Source organism: Perognathus longimembris, chromosome 3 (genome assembly GCF_023159225.1).
Source record: "Perognathus longimembris pacificus isolate PPM17 chromosome 3, ASM2315922v1, whole genome shotgun sequence".
Taxonomy (NCBI): Eukaryota; Metazoa; Chordata; class Mammalia; order Rodentia; family Heteromyidae; genus Perognathus; species Perognathus longimembris.
In genome coordinates, this window is record NC_063163.1 from 25,603,287 (window position 1) to 25,621,612 (window position 18,326).

General features: G+C 32.2%; 1 protein-coding gene across 4 annotated transcripts in view; it reads left to right on the top strand.

The window, feature by feature from the left end:
• The window catches only part of Dach1 (dachshund family transcription factor 1), a 368,365-nt gene that overhangs the window by 316,922 nt on the left and 33,117 nt on the right, over positions 1-18,326 (top strand). For 2 of the 4 annotated variants that reach the window (XM_048341257.1, XM_048341258.1), the window contains exons 7-10: positions 5,905-6,056; positions 13,069-13,216; positions 16,186-16,329; positions 16,829-16,897. In XM_048341257.1, the coding sequence (XP_048197214.1) occupies positions 5,905-6,056; positions 13,069-13,216; positions 16,186-16,329; positions 16,829-16,897 (513 nt within the window). Of the gene's footprint in view, positions 1-5,904; positions 6,057-13,068; positions 13,217-16,185; positions 16,330-16,828; positions 18,324-18,326 lie in introns of those variants that run through there. The other 2 variants (XM_048341259.1, XM_048341260.1) reach the window with 2 other exon arrangements.

The window sequence follows — 18,326 nt, forward strand, 5'->3', positions numbered from 1 at the left end:
TTTCCTTGAGCTATTACTTTGTCCCATGGATTCCTTATACTATTTCTTGACCTTCCACTGAATTAGTTTTACCAAAATCCAATAACTGTTTCTTGTCCTGTTGCCTATCTTTTTCTAACTCCAATCACTTAAACAGAATCTCTTCTTTTTTTCTACTTTGAAATCTGTCAGGCACATAACCTTATTGGTAGTATTATCAATTATAGTATTGAATGCATTAAAAAAAAACTCAGGTCTTCTTCCTGTACCAAGATAATATCCTTCACAATTGTTCTGCACTCAATAGGGAGGTTTTCTAGTCAAAGGGACTTTTAGTTGTGCTATCATGAATCTGGTATAACTTCAAGACAGCAAGAGACTACTCATTTCTGCCCTCTTGAAATTCAGCATTTACTTTTCTTTATCTCATACATACAAAAAACAAAACAAAAACACATGAGCTTTCCCTTTAACTTAATACAAATTTACTCTGTGTGAAGTAGCTGAGTATTTTTTTTTCATTTCTTTACTGTCAAAGTGAGGTACAGAGGGGTTACTGTTTCATACGTAAGGCAGTGTGTACATTTCTTAGGTAGCTGAGATTGTAAGAACCAATTCTCTCCATCTAAAGAGTGGTCAGCATCTTAATGCAAACTATGTAGATGTTAAGTAATACCTATACAGATAATGATATTTCCATAAAAATGTGCCATAAATTAAATGTGTCAAATTGTTAAATCAGTTTGTTTTAGCAAAATTCTTGTCTTGCACATACTCATTATACTATACCCTTTCTCATATTACATCTTTACATTATTCACTTAAAACTCAAAATATAGTGTATAATGCTATTTTAAGTATATATATAAAACCCTTTTAAGGGTTTTCATCTTCCTCATAACCTATGCATAAGAAACCTATGCTAGATTTTTTTTTGCAAATTTCAATATACATTTTGTAAGGATTTGCTGCCTCAAGAGGAATTGATGAATCAGTTTGTATGTCTTTTACACTTTGTGAATATATTGCTACCACAGTTATTAACTGTTTACCAAACTACTCAGTGTTATTCTATATAAAGCAACTAATGTTTAAAGAAGTAATTCTAACATTGTGGTAACATAGCTTTAACACAAAATTCATCAGAGGGAAATAATGTAAAAACCAAGAGAATTTGCTTAATGCCAAAGTCAATTTTCCAATGTTAAATTTATGATAGCTTTAGTTATTTCTTAGATTATTTCTTTATACTTTATTTTAATATAACTTGTACTGTACAAAGTTTGCATATATAATTTAATTGGATTTAAACTGCGATGTTTATTGTCTGTGGTATCATTTAAAATAACTAAACTGATTGAATCTCATATAAAAGATAGTACTGTTGGTATAAATTCACTAGAACTTGGTAGAGTCATCACCAGAAACATACTTTCTGGTTCTAGACTGATTTGTTTTTAACTTTAGCATAAATGGGCTGTATACAGGATTGTGCTGTCAATATTACTAAAAATTCTTTAAATTGGAAATTGGGAATTTGAGAAATGTGCTCGAAATTAAATATAAATAGCTTCATTCCACAGTATATGTAGGAATTTTATATACACCTGAAGATTCATAGAAATTTTGCATATAAATTAAATGCTACATTTCATATTTCCATCTTTTCTGAGAAGTTAACAATATAAAAATAAACAGGTAATCATTTCCTGACCTAAGATTAAGTTCTGGGGTCATATTATTTAAATTTACTACTGTTTTTCTTCCATTTTGCCTAGACTAGGGACAAATCAGTATTGAGATTATTACTAAATTCAGAATAATCCTGTATGTGTCTTATGTTTGGATATAATTTTCAAATGACTTTCTTTAGGCAGCAATATTTAATTTTTAGATTATTCATTCTTCTACTTCCATTACATAATTTGCTTCTGGAATATACAGAAACTCATATAAACGTATCCTTCTACACATTTGTGATGGAAATTCATGAAAACAAAGTTGGTGTTTGTATTACTAATTATTCACTTAATTGACAATACTATGTTTTCAAATATTCCTAAAGCTTTCACTGTGTCAACATAGGAATGCAAATTTAAGCAAATTCCTTGTTTTGTTGTAGCCATTAAATGTAGAAATATTCCATTTATTAACAATATTATCCTTTTCAGACTGACATAAGTAATTTGAATCTCCTTGAAATGGATGTATTTCTAAAATTAAATGAGTATTTGGAATTTACAATTTAATGAAAACCACTAGAGACTCACACATATGCACTTGAAAGAACATATAATTCAAATCCAAAGGGAATAGTTATGAAAATAACAACTGAGTTAGATTTTATTAACAGGAAAGAAAACATTTTAAAAGTAGAAGCCCATTACTGTTTTAAACAAAACTGTTCCTTAGGATATCCTGCTAAATTGTTATGTGTGATAAGATTCAAGGGGAAAAAAGCTTGTCTTTCAGAGGCATCAATCTTACTTGCTGATGTACATTTATGAGAAAAATGACTTAAAATATGAGTCATAGCAAGACATAAAATGGCAACGAAAATTAAATATATTTTTATCCTTTTAATACTTTTATAAGATAAAGTTCTACATTCTCCTACTGTCTATATTATTCCAGTTGATTATGTGTAATTAAAATTGTGGATATTTTTATTGTACAACTATTACATAATTATTGATTATATTAATAAACTTTTGTAGAAAAGAAGTCATTTGCTAAATTTTAACATGCTCAAATTTTTCTTTTAAAAATCCATGTTGGTCTTTGTAGACTGAAAGTTCTTTATGAATTTGAAAATAACAATTTGTGTAGCAACTAGTAACTTCTGAGGGCTGCCTGACTTCCTTCACAGTGGACACAGAATGAAAGCACCTTTCCTTTCTTTATTTTTTCTCCTTTATTACTGTGTCTTTTCTTTCCTTTTCAATCTCCTTTTCCCTTTGGATCTCAAGGTTAGTTTTCATTGGATATAGAACCCATCCTAAAGCAGGATGAACTCATAATATTCTTAGCTTAATTATATCTGTAACCAAAAGCTTTTCTCAAATCAAATAACATTACTACATTTCTGGCTTTGGATACAGATATAAAGCTCATGTAGCCACCTTTCAACCCTCTATGGCTGTAAAGAGACCCTCTCTGGATAATTCTTTCAAGATTTCTTTCAATTTAATATAAAAATTTAAGAATTTATATAGTACATTGACAAGTGTAATATAATCTGAAAATCATGACATCTGGATAGCCAACATTCTGTTAGAGATAAACTCTTGAAAACCTGGGCTCAGCCTCCCAATGGAAGTAAGATATTTTGTGAATGTATATTTAATCACAACTTCCCCTTTGAAGTATAGCAACGGAAATTATGTGACGTCAAAACTACCACATTCTCTGGCCTCTCAAATTTTTCTTGTAATCTTCCTGGAGCATTTAGGATATCAAAGGTTCCTTTTATTTGAAAATAAAGAGTCATGTTCTTAATCATTATCATCTACCTCCTTTTGAAAAATGTGCATCAATCTTAAAAAGCATCCTTTTCCTCCTGTTTTAAATATTCTTCCCTAAGTTTGTTTCTTTCCTATATTAAAATAGTTTGCTGTTGTATTTCTACTATGCAAAATAGTCAGTGAATTAATACAATCAAACAAATTTGTACCAAATCATTGAAACAATAGAGGAAATAGACACACATATATACATACACACATTTCCCCATACACAAGAATAATTTTAATCCTTGACTTGGATAAACAGTATCTACATGACTAATAGTGGAAGGGAAATGTTTTGCTAACTATAGGAATTATCTGCTTAATATTGGTAGTCCCTCTAGTCAACATGAGTTTTTGAGTCTTTTGCACAATGCTTTTTTGCATATGTCATCTGTGCTCTTATACATTATGTTAAGTTATTATTGGATACAGGAATGTATTAATAATGCCAATTTAAAGATCCAATGCACACAAAAGCCGATTATAGCCACTCATAGATGCATTGAATAAATAATGATGAAGGCAATAGAATTTATAATCAAATATGTATGTGTGTATCCATACATGTAATCCCTTTTTCCTTGGACGGTATTTGAGAATTCTGAAGTCATAGAGGATAAAGCAGAACACAGACTCAGGTGGTCATTTGGTTCTATGCCTTTCTTCAAAAGACAAGCAATTATTATCACCATGATCTACTAAGCCACATTTTCTTTAGCATGTGACAGCTAAGGTGATGCTGATCAAAAAATATTGCTCTCCATTCTTAAACAATTTCACATGCACATAGATGTTTAACAAGTGCCTTCTCAGAGCTATTGTGAGAAAACACTTGGAGCCTTGGGCTAGTGGGGTAATTTATGACAGTTAGGTAAATGGCATCCAAGATCATGTTGCTAATGCTAGCCATGAAGTAGCCCTAAGGACTAAGGACTTTTCTAATCATGATCACAAGTGTAATGAACAAAATATACTACATACACCCTGTGTACTTTAATTGCTTACTATTTTTTTAGTCTCCTGTCAGTAAGTTAGCAGAGGAGGGAGTGGAAGGAGAAACACAGAGGAGAGAGAGAGCGAGTGAGTGAAAGTGAAAAGTGTAGTGGATAGGATGTCTGTGTTCTCACTTCTTTCTCCAACCTTCCTTTTCTTTTAGCTCGTTACAGGAGCTGTGGAAAGATGAAGGGGATGAATTTAACTTGTCTGATAATAGTGAGGGACAAGAAAATATCAAAGTTTCTGCAGTAGTTCTTCCGAGAGAGAACTAATTGGAAAACATGTTGAGTAGTTAGGTGTTCTAATAAAATATGAAAGAATGATCCTGATGAAGAGTGAAATTAAATTACAATCATAAGGCAAGTGTGCTGGAAGCTTTAGCAACTTGCAAAATAGAGATACTATCAGGACTATGCAAATACATTGTTCTGATTAATTTTCCTGGGGGTAAAATATGAAGATATTTATAAAATTGAGAATCCTGCCCTGAATACATTTTTCTCTCTGAATTCAATAAACTAAAATAAATCACAGCTTATATCTGTCTCATTGGAAATTACAAAATGCTTAAACAATAATCAGGTAGAAAGAGTTCAGTGTGAGAGTAAAAGTATACATTTTGGCCTTATTCTAAATTGCTTTAAATGTGGAGGTTTATTCAACAAGTATAGTAAAGGCTAATTCATTTTAGCTATTGATATAGTTTTCTAAATATTGTTTGGAACTTGTGTTTTATTACTCTTTCTTCAGAAGCCTTTCATTTGTGAACAATTATAGATTTTCAGTATGAAGGCAAAATATTCTCAAGTTCAAAAGAACTTGAAGTTCAAGGTCTCATGACTTAATGGTAATGAGTAATTCAGTTATAATTTAGAAAAGTATATATTTATAATATAGTTTTTTAACTCTGAAATGAAAGACTGTAATTCTAAGTATTTGAAGTTCTTATGAATGTATTTGAAAATAATAATTCTTAACATAAAAGGAGGATTAATTAAGAAAGAAACATTTTGTATATACAAAGCATTTCTCTTACATGGAGCTCTAGAAATATTCTATTGTCAATCCAAACAGCACAAACTAAAATGAGATAATTGGGAAGGTGCCCATAAAGTCAGCCTGAATATATTATCACAACTATATATGAGATAATATTTGTTTTAAAAAGATTCTATGGCACTGTAAACTCAGTCTCATTAGAGACTGCATTTAAAAGGCTTATAAAGTTACTCATTAATGTTATCTTGTTGTATCTCCACAGCTTTTTCATTAAAGAAAATTCAGCAGAAAGCATTTTCTCCTGATAGCAGGAACCAATTTGCAATAAATGTTCTGGAAACCACTAGGGAAGCCATTACTGAGGTCTAATAAAAACAGACAAGCGTAACTTGTTCTATATTTTTGTTTCAATCACATACAGATGAGACCCCGCTTTCTACACCAACCGCAAGAGACAGCCTTGACAAACTTTCTCTAACTGGGCATGGACAACCACTACCTCCAGGTTTTCCATCTCCTTTCTTGTTTCCTGATGGATTGTCTTCCATAGAGACGCTTCTGACTAATATCCAGGTAGGCTGTTTGGTTTTTGCAGTCTGCAAGAAATGAGCATGCAACACTCAGCTGTCAATATTTCTTTCTAAAATTCAACATATCCCAACGAAATCCATTCATGTTATTGACCGGACCAAGTTCTTCAACTTTGTCCTAACAATACATATTTCAAAGTTGTTACATCAGTAAAATTATTTTTAAAATATTCAAATATGGATATTAAAATATATGAAACACTCACATGAAAATGACATAGACATTTAAAGAATAATATTTTGCTTCAAATGCTCCCTTCAATGCCAGATACTAGGACGGATTTAGCTGTTTAAGTTTGTCTAGTTTACTAAATGACGGCACACCAGTTCTAATAAATATTTACATAACTTTAAACTGCAGGCCTTTCAGTGAGGAAATGATATGTTTATTCATTTTAAATATGTCTCATATAGAAGATTTTAAAAAAGCCCTTCTTTCATAAATAAGTTTGTTTTCCACTAATAGAGTTTCTTCAAAGAATAGACTTCAAAAAGCCATACAAAACTTTCCACGGATATCCTATGTGGTTGTCAGGATGTATATTTTACGTATAGTACATTATGAATCAAAAATACTTACAGTTAACAATAACATAGAGCATGGAGCCAAGAAAATAAGTGTTTGGAATAGAGGACAGCATGATTCTCCTGCCCACACATGAAGTGATCATGTGGACCCCAGATGGAGATTTTCGCCATCTACTTCCCTGTAGTTGCGCTCACTAGAAGTAGGTATGAGCTTGCAGATATGGCTACCCATATTTTATTTGAAATTTCTGCTCCAACACTCTATCCTCAGTGATATTTTCCTACTATATTAAACTTTCTCCCAGTAGAAATGTAATTAATTTTATTTACCTCTCCAAGGACATAACAGAAGGCCTTTAATGCAACATATCTTCTCATCTATTAATATGGCATTTTTAATACTAATGTAATTAGTCTCCAGAACTGTACTCAACATTAAGGTTTTATATCTCAGTAATTGAAATAAGTCATTAATCCAGCCTAAACTTAATCATTTCCAAATAATTGATTATATTTATAATAAACATATGGCATATACCCTCTACATTTCACCCACATGATTGTTTTCTATGAGGTAAAGCTTTTAGTGAATGTCTTTCTGGTTAAAATTAAATGCTTTCAGAAAACATTCCTCAACATTTCTCAATTTAAGAAAAGTAGGGGAGTAATTTGTATTCTGATGTGTGCAACTGCTTATGAGCAAAGGAAAAGCTTTTGTGTGTTATCTCCATCAACTAAGAGTTCTTAAACCAAACCAGTGAGCATTATTTATCACTTGAGCCGAGAAACCATTTCTGGGTTTTGTCAGTGTAGACAGGCATACCCCTCTGAACAGTAGATTTGCTCCTAGACCCTGCACTATGCTAACCATCACATTTCTTGGTAAAACAAAAAGCTGGCTGTTGAGTAATTTTCACCCACTTACTCTATGCCAGGAACACTCAAAGAGGCAACCAACATCACCTCAAATTATTTCTTTGAAAAAGGAAGGGGAATTAAAAAAAACAGACAAAGAAAGTGAAAAAAACAACAGTTTAAAATGCCCAGATTTAGGAGGAATATTTATTTATTGAACTGGCTCCAGGACTGACTTTACCCTTTCCAATCATATGTCTTTAAGACCTATTTTATATTGTTAATGTTTAACAGAATCTAAACTATTTCTTTCTAATCTCAAAATGTAATTGTGTTCTGCCAAATTTAGAATACCTATAATGAGAATGCTTCAACTAATCAGGGCTTGCTCATTTCAACGTAAAAACACAGATATAAGTGCTATATATGTTTAATATATACAATCAGATGTATAAAGTAAATTAAAGATAAAAATATTATTAAGAGATGGAGATATAGCTCAAGTGGTGGAGTATCTACTTAGAAAATGTGAAGTCTTAAGTTTCCTCAGCACCCCTTAAAAATAAAACAATTTTACTGAATTTTGCATATACCTAAGTTCATATACACATACTGAAACATTTGCATATATACTCAATTTATGTTCAGTAATGATTTCATAAAGTGTTTTACAAAAGTTCATATATATGGTAACTTGATTATTGACACATTTATTGAGATATACTAGGAATGGTATACAATGTTTAAATAGTCATGACCCTGGCTTATTAAGCATGAAGTATAAATGTGTTTGCTGTCTAAATTTTAGTTTGGGTAATTACATTCTGCATACTTCAATTTCCTATTGTGTTTCAATTATACATGAGATTCTTTGCTATGTTATAATTGGAACACATTCTAGTACTGTAGTTTTAAAACTCCATAATTTTTGAAAAATGCTTTAAGTTGTTTAAAATTAAAATTGAGATCCCTAAGGTCTTCAAAATAATACATCTAAAATATCTCTACTATAAAATAATTTATAATATACAATAATTTGGCAATTTTGAATGAGTAAATTTTTGATGGTTTCTATAATTATCTTCTTCATAATACTACCATCAATACTGAATTTTCAAGTCATTTCTTCCAGCTTTGAAAGTGTACCTGTAAACTGGTTGTTGGGGTCATAAATGAAATCCTAATAACCTAGGAGGCAGAGACTTAGAGTATTGTGGTTTGAAGCCAGCCCAGACAAAAAATTCATGGGGCTGGGGATATAGCCTAGTGGCAAGAGTGCCTGCCTCGGATACACGAGGCCCTAGGTTCGATTCCCCAGCACCACATATACAGAAAACGGCCAGAAGCGGCGCTGTGGCTCAAGTGGCAGAGTGCTAGCCTTGAGCGGGAAGAAGCCAGGGACAGTGCTCAGGCCCTGAGTCCAAGGCCCAGGACTGGCCAAAAAAAAAAAAAAAAAAAATTCAAAAAATTCTATCTCCAGTTAACCAGTAAAAATCTGGATTCAGGCATGGTAGTGCATCTTCTATGAGCAAGAAAGTTGAGCCAGAATGTAAGGTCCTGAGTTCAAGCCACCACCAACCTTGTACAGACAAGACTTTGAGAAAATTATTATATTTACATATAAAAATTGAACATCAGATTTTTGTTATCAATTTGAGCTTTCCAGCTTTTTCTTGACAATTAAATTATGTTAACGAATGTAAAATGATAATAAAGTCACAGCAAAGGAGAACTGTTTTATATTGATTATGGAAATGAAGAGTCTATCATGCTTCTTGGTCACTGTAACCCCTTTCATCATTCTTCCTCACCCCTGCCTTACACATCTTTTCTTGTACTAATTTTGTAGGACATGAATTACATTAAAAAAATTTTATTGTCAAGGTGATATACAGAGGGGTTACAGTTACATACGTAAGTTAGTGAGTACATTCCTTGGCAAACTTGTGACTTTCTTCCTCATTTTTCTCCCACCCTCTTGCCTTCCTAATCCCCCTCCCCTGAGTTGTACAGTTGGTTTACAGAATATTGTCTTGTAAGTATTGCAGTTGCATTGATTCTCCTTTTACCCTTTGTCTCACTATTTTGATTTTCCCCTTTGCTTCCCTTCCCTAAATCAGATGAACACAAATGTACTACCCAGGGTACCAAAATCAAATACAGTGACAACAGGGGCTAAACAATAGGGAAGAAAAATAAAAGAAGAAAGAAAACAGATTACATTTATGATTGCGTTCTCCCCTCTTTCTCTCTCAATCATGTACCTCTCCTTGATTTCACCCTCCCTTTTCTATTGGTGATCATTTTGTTGGACTGTTAGCCTTTCTAATGAATTTCACTGTTGAGTTCTCCCCTAAATCTACTATAGTACAGTTAATACCGTTATGTAAATTGTATTTGCATTATTCTTAAGTAGCTGTACAAAGGGGTTACAATCGAACATGTCAATTTATTAGTAAATGCATCTTGATCAGTATTACCCTTTTCATCAGGTACCACCACAATTTCCAGTCATGCATGCCCTCAACCTTTCCAGTTTCACAAGATATACATTGGATATAGGCTTATTCTCAGAAAAAAATGAAAATAATTTCATTTATAAGCCAGACCATTAGAAAGATTAAACAATTGCATATTACTACAACTACCATGCCTCACTTATCTTTTTTAATTTTTATTTATTTATTTATTTATTTATTTTTCCCAGGCCTGGGGCTTGGACTCAGGGCCTGAGCACTGTCCCTGGCTACTTTTTGCTCAAGGCTAGCACTCTGCCACTTGAGCCACAGCACCACTACTGACCATTTTCTATATATGTGGTGCTGAGGAATCAAACCAGGGCTTCATGTATATGAGGCAAGCACTCGTGCCAGTAGGCCATATTCCCAGCCCATCACTTAAGAAAAATAAATTTGAGGCCAATCAGCCATTGCTTCTTGCCATTGCTTGGTACCAGAATAAGCATGATATTTCTTCAGAGCTGTCGTTATCCAGCTTTGGTATCCCTAGAACTAAATTCCTCTTGCAGACATATTCATGTTTAATTATTTCTTTTTATCATCCCAGCACTTTGCTAGATATTCCCTGCCTAAATCGAGAACCAGCACTTGTGTGAGTTTTTGCATACCATCTCCCTGGAAAATTTATAGAAGTAACACAGATTTGAAACTAGTAAACACCATTAGAAGTGAAAACTGTGTCCTAATGGTTTGTAGATAATGTATGCATTTCTCTCTGTTTTTCCCATCCGCTTGCCATAATGAAGTTTAGATTCTTTATATTTTGCTGCAGAGATGTTCTTGGTAGTTATATATTTTTCCATTTGTATCAGTTTGGCACCAGTGGAAAATTTTGTTCACACTGGACTCTTACTGATGTACACTGATTTAAAGTCGAAATTTTTAATTTAATTTTATAAACTTGTAAGTAGAAGATATAGGATTCTAACACTAGAAGGTATAGGATTTTAAAAGCTAATAATTTTCAGATAGAACTGACACATAGAGCATGTATTACCACTATTCATATTAGTAAGAACTATTAAAAAGAAGAAAATAGTAAACAAAAATGCTCTTAGCAACCATGTTCTTTATAAATGAAAATTCCTACTATATAGTTAGAGCTGCAGTTTAACATTACTCAACGTGTTTATTCATAATGATTGTTTCATGTTTAAAGAACACCAAAATATTGTGTTTTGTCATCCAAGGACAATAATAGTTTAATAGTAATTTATTTTAAACAGCTACTGATAATACAACCAATCAACACATTAAGTGGTGCCAACATTGGCATCTTGCTAAATAATCTCTAGACATTGCACAGAGAGTACATCTTTCAAAGATAAGTCAACAAGAGCAATCAGAGCAGAAAATTAGAATTTGGTATCTTAGAATTAAAATACAGCTAAACTAAAGTTTTAATTGGGGTGATCTAAAAGGGCACTTGATGTAATGATCTCTTTCATTTGTTACTAATTGTTTGTTCCTGATGAAGAAGAAACATATACAAGAATGTTGCTAAATTGAGTTAAGATGGCAGTTTTCTTGCATTCATAGCTATGCTTTATTGTTAAACAACAAAAGAGTTGGGAGGGGCTCACTGCCACATAGAAATCCTTCTCCATCTAGTTTCATATCATAAGGATTGTACCAGGGAATTCAACATAAGGTATAATAGATGTGATATAATATAGATTGGTTGAGAAAATAAAAAATAGCTGTGGAAATGCAAAATGCTATATTGGTCTGCTGAAGTTAAGGCTACACCTTTGTTGGATACAAATGCCAGGCTACAGTTGACATCCCTGATTCAAAGTGCTCACTTTACTTGTGCAAGAGGCACATATCCTTGATTTAATCTACCAGTTACATCCATTTCTTTAGTAGATATGATTGAATGGAAAATTTCATTCTGTATTATCCACAGACCTAGACATAATACCTTCTACTATAAGGGAGCATTTTGTAGTGTTGATTGACAAAGACAAAACCTTCATTTCTAATTTTTACATTGTAGCACAAAGAATCTTAGTGGAGAGACATACCATTTATATGATTAACATATTCTGATAAACTCCTTTTCTAATATCTTAAAGTACTTCCAGTTATTTAAAGTCCTCTCTAAGTCTATGTAATATATAGACCTCTATGATTTAGTTTCAAAGCAGGCGTTTTTCACTACATGCACTTTTGAGTTATTACAATATAATATAGTTTCTTAAAAGTTATTCACTTACTATTGCTCTAGCAACATGTATGACTTAAAAATAATATGCTACTGAGATCTTATCCTTGGACCCCATTAAATGTGCTATATTACACTATCATGATTTCCATTTATGGAAAGCTTTAAATCCCCTATATGCTAGGTACTTTCTAGGCCCTGGGGTCTTAGGGATGTGTTTTCCCAAGGGAAAAGAACACCCCGGACTCGGAAATTGTAGGTGAAGAGACATTATATAAAGTAGTAAATAAATTAATATTTGATAGTCCATACATCCTCATAAGTGATACAAAGACTTTTAAGGAGGAAATAACAAGATGCAGCTGAGGGCTATTCCTAATTTAATGGTAAGAGGATTATCCTTACTGGTAACTTTGAGCAAAGATGAAGTTGAATGAGAGTCATGCAGAGACCTGAGGAAAAAGCATTTGTGCTGGAAAGAGAAAGAACAAAGTTTTTTGGGGAAAAGAACAGCTGTTGAATTGAGGAACAAAAAGAAGAGGAGTTTTTTTTTTTAACCATGAAGTTAGTGTAATGTAATCTTGGTTAGGAGTGGGAAAATGAGCTCATGACAATAGGGAGTGCTCACATAGATATCCTCAGCTATGCCTGAGCACTATTTCTGGGAGAATTTAAGACACATTTGGTCCTGCCCTCATTTAGACTCAGAGCTACCATTCTAATTAGAAACAGGGGAACCTACGTGCCATAAATATTTGTCTTCCTAAAATAGTTTAATTGGATTTAGAACTTTTGTTCTTTAGTTGTAGCACTTGTGCTAGTGAATGCTGGGTGAACACACAAGAACAGGAGAATCTGGTAAGTGGGGTCTAGTCTTTCAAAATTTAAGTGATGATTGAAATGTGCTGTGTACTATCTTTGTACAGGGGCTATTGAAAGTGGCCATAGATAATGCCAGAGCTCAGGAAAAACAGGTCCAACTGGAAAAAACAGAGCTGAAGATGGATTTTTTAAGGGAACGAGAACTAAGAGAAACACTTGAGAAGCAGCTGGCTATGGAGCAAAAGAATAGAGGTATTTCTGAAATTCTAAATAAATCGGCACTTTTCAATAGTCGACACAATAATACATGTGATGATGGATTTTTTTTTTTTTAGTCGGTGGCTTTTTTGTTAACTTGTATGTAACTAAATCGTAAGACAAAATTCAAGTCTGGTGCTCACTGTATTTCTTAAGGTCACAGCACTTTTTTTTCTGTTATCTCAGGAAGTATCATTGATCATACAATTTTTATTGCCTATAGTTTATAGCAAATTCATAGTGTTTAAGAATGAGGTCTGGTAAGAAGACTGCCATGAAGAAAATTTTAATGCTAATTCACCATTGCCCTTTAAAAATACTTAAGAGTTAAAGCACATAAAGATGAAATAGAAAATACAGATTATTCAAGTGTAGCAGGTTTATTGAGATATTTATCAACTGAAATTGAAGGCTGATGAATGTCTGAGCAAATGACTAAAGTTTAAGTGTTTGTATAATTTTCTTTCTCAGTGCCTCATTTTCATGCAGCAGGGTCAAGTCCACAGAGTAGAAACCAATATAAATTCTTATTGGGTAAAAGTAAAGATATTATTGATCTGTGAATCACTTCTTTCAACACATAGTATGATACAATTATAGACAAGTTTGAAAAGCATTTATTTTATATTTCTTTTATTCATGAATTTGAAGAATATTTATAGCCAACATCTTCATCTTCTCCATCCCCCATTCCCTTTGCCTCAAGTATAAGATTCTCCTGAGTGTTTTAGCAAAGGAGAAAATTATTTTTCTTTCATTGAATACTTACCTACAATACATCTTTCAAACATTCTTCTTTAATAGTTTTGAGGTAGTAATGGCAAGATCATTGTTTTTGCTTTGCTTTTGAAACAATAGCAGGACTTAACTGATTCTTTCATTAGTATCACAAGGCACTAGGTAATGACTTCCTGATATAAGCCTTATTTAAGAGCTCTGTTGTATTTCAGAGTTCTAGGCAATAAGGCTTTCATCCAAATTAAGGTATTAGGATAATTAATGCAAGATAAACATTGATAAAGTTGTATTCTAAATGATTTTGGACTTCGGTTTAAAGAATTCATTCTGTAGAGTCATCTACCACTTCATAGCAATGTCTTAACTTCATTCTATCTGGCAAATTCTTGTTCTGTTTTGTTTTTTCTTACAAGGCTGAAAGGCAGACCCTGCAATTTCTAAAGTAATCCTTTGGATGCATGAAAGACCTTCAGAATTTTATTGGTTTCAACGTGTCAGAAAGTTTTACATACTGTTTCATTCCTTTAACCACTAGAGGGCAAAACATTCATAGACCAAACTATGAACTTCCATTTAATGACTTATGAATGTCAATTTTAAGGTTATAATGATGAATATTTACCTCTTGTGAATGTGTCTGTTGAAGCAGGGTAGTAATTCTTAGAAAGCACAAGACAATCTTACTTAGTCAATCACATAAGATGTAGACAATGAGGAGCCAATGGCATGTTGCTGGACAATGAGTTTTAGTATTATAGGAATGGCTAATTTAAGAATCAAGAATTACTATTTCTTTCTAATGAGACATAAATAATGATATTTGGAAAGGGATAGTGAGAAAGTAATTTTGTTAATGTAAACAATGATTGTTATACTGTTAAATAAAAGGAGTTAGCATTTATATGAAATGCTTGAGTTGACTTTCTTACTGTACGCAGTATGACATTAGTAAATGTATTTTCAAGATATGAGATACAACAATGATAAACTCAAAAAGCTAGTGGATTGCCATTTACCATGGCTAACAACACTAGCATTGCTGTCAACATTAGGGATGGCAAAGAAAAAAAAAAACGGGGTATGTACAGATTGGAAATGAAAATTAAAATTCTTAAATTATCACTTTGTATTTTGACCAAGTGTTGTATTTTTATGTGGTAAGGAACCAAACACTATTCTTGCATTTATTATTCATGTTGACTAAATTTTTCTCATGTTGCTTTTGTCATATCAATAATATTTATCATTGTTATAATATTTGCAAATTATCAAAATGATAATTAAACAAAAACATAGATTTTTCCATTATGATAACTACTTCCTACCTATCTGTTTGTCCATCTATCTATCAATCGATTGATCGATCTATCATCTAGAGACAAACTTATAATGATTTATGTATCATATCAGTAGGGTTAAAACAAATAAGTAAATTAATTTTGTGTGCATATTTTTGTAACTCTCCAGTAGAAAAGAAATGTATAACAATCACCTGTCTTTTATCAATACTACTTGTTATATAATAACACTTTATTATTAAGCACATTATAATATATAATATAACATAGAATGCAACATAGAATCCAGATAAAAAGAGAAAATGTAACAACTTTCTTGAAATTTAGTGCTACAAATTTACTATGAAGAAATTATTCTCTGATAATATAATAATTTAATCTAAATTATTGATTGCATATGCTGATGAGTATTTTGTTCCTCATATAAACACATTTACTATGTTCTTGGAATTCCAAAAATATTATTGCAAAACTAGTTGGTGTAATATTTTTATTCCAGCATTGTTTGGGAAAATGCATTAGGAAAGACAAGACCAATTAATCTTTATTACACTGTTCAATCTGCTCTATGATATTCTTATTCCAAGATTTAGAAGTAAGACACAAAACATATTTAATCAAGCTTTCTTCATCAGTGAATACAAATATTTACTAAAATGAGCACCCTATTAGATGTATCTCTACATAGAACAATTGAAATCATTCTTGTAGAGTAGTAGGTGGTAGTTCAAGGCAAAGTAAAAATTGTTTCTTGGGCAAGTTTGTCAGGAATTCTTTTAAAGGTGTTTTTGAACTTCCACTTTACATATTAGATTCAACCCAGCAGGGAAAGCATACTGAATAAAGCAAAACGTGCAGACCATTTGTAAATTAGCACCAATATTACAACATGTTTTTATAAAGTAATGTGCATATACTCTTTCCTAGCTATTGTTCAAAAAAGACTAAAGAAGGAAAAGAAGGCAAAGAGAAAATTACAGGAAGCACTTGAATTTGAGACAAAACGGCGTGAACAAGCAGAACAGACACTAAAACAGGCAGCATCCACAGACAGTCTCAGGGTCCTTAATGGTAAGAAGTGCATGCTTATGCATGACCAATGTTCCTTTTTAATACTCAAAGGACAATTTAGACATATGTTTGCACTTTTATATTTCTGTAACTTATAATTCATTCAGCTATGCTTATACCTGAACACGTACACATCAAGAAAAATGTCTTGGAGAAATGCTTTATTGTATAATTGCTTCTACCTTTTGTTCTTTAACTCATCTCTGGGACCTGGCAGTGCTTTTGTGCTTAACCAAATCTTTTTCTATGGAAACATGATAAAATATTAATCTAAGACCTTCCACTCATTTTTAATCTTAGGGTACAATATCACCTTTCTTATCTGTTTTAATCTCTTGAAAATTCTTCTGCCTATAGTTCCTGTTCAACCTTTAAAAGATAACAAAGATTTATGTGATTTTAGTTCAGCATCCAAGGTAACAGGTTGCTCTTTAAAAAAAAAAAAGGACAATAAGAATCAAATGAAATATATGTCATTCGTACGTTTCTGTGCTTTTAGACTCTCTGACCCCAGAGATAGAAGCTGACCGCAGCGGTGGCAGAACAGATGCGGAAAGGACAATACAAGGTAGGAATTTGCAGAAGGCTATAAATCTAGATCTTGCTATATGAGTTTTTCCTCAGCTTTAGCCTGCTATTCAAGCATGTAGCTTACCATCTGGGCCACATCAAAACAAGTTCAAACAAGGTCAAGTTCATCTTGCTTGTTTATAAGAGTGAATTCATTTTGTGCTGATAGATTTTCTTTAAATTAACAGGTCATTTCTGTTTATACAATGCAATTAAAAAGGAATAATTAATTTTAAACAATGTATGATTTAATCATGGTCACAGTAAATGTGCTTTATTGAATGTTTGAAACCTACTTTAGTACCAGAAGATTTTTAAGTTTCAGACTGCATAAATGAAAGCATGGATTGAGCAAATATCTGGTTGTTAAAAAATAAACAACTGAAAATCTAACTAGTCACTTTTTGTAACAGTTATAGCAAGGTGCATTCAAAGTAGTTTACTTGGATGTTAACAATAAATATGATTGTTTAGTTTTCATGTAGATTCTCAAATGCTGTGTTATTGTACACATTTTACTAGCACAAAGTCACTAAGGAAAAGCATATATAGAATAATACAGGAAGTTGTATTGAAGACTTGAGAGAGATAAATATATACATTGTTGAGAGCCCACAAAATCAAAAAGTAGCACTGGGAGTCAAACATGTATTCTAGACAGCAAACTCAGTTAACCACATGCTCACCTGACAGAAATGAAGAGCATTTGTTTTCTGGGTTACAAGTTGATTCCTCACAGGTAAGCTTAAAATAATTACATGCCTTGTCCATCCCAATTGCTTTTATAAGACACTTGAAGCTTAGTCATTTTTAGGATATTGTATGTCAACTGTGTTAGCTTAATCAGCTGCAGAAATGTCACTTTTGCATAAGGCAGGTTTGTGTTTGTGTACCCTGATTTGTGCAATAAACAACAATTAGAAAATTGAAGAAAGTCTTCTCAGAAAAATATTACTTTTGCATGTGTTTATTTTACTTAAATAATTTTTAGATACTAAATCTTGAACTATATGTTCATATGAGACATTTCCACAGAGATACAATTGCATACACACAATTGTACATATATACAAAATATTATTTTTCAAAGCTTTATATTTCAGAACAATAATGCATATGGTCTTGAAAATATTACACACATATCTGAGCAAGTTTTATCAACAAGAATTTCTTACTATCAGGTCTGATAACTTCAATACAGCCAGTGAATATATCAATCATAGATTATGTATGCAAAGACTATTCCTGTGTTAATGTAAGAATGTTGAAATGTGTTAAAAACACACAGGAACTTCCGAGTAAGTTTGATATATAATTATTTAGTAGATACAGCCTGCCAAGTGGGATAAATTCGAACAGTTACAGAAAACACAGTTCTACATATAATTCTGAGCACATCAGGTAGTATTAATAAGTAAGTAATGACT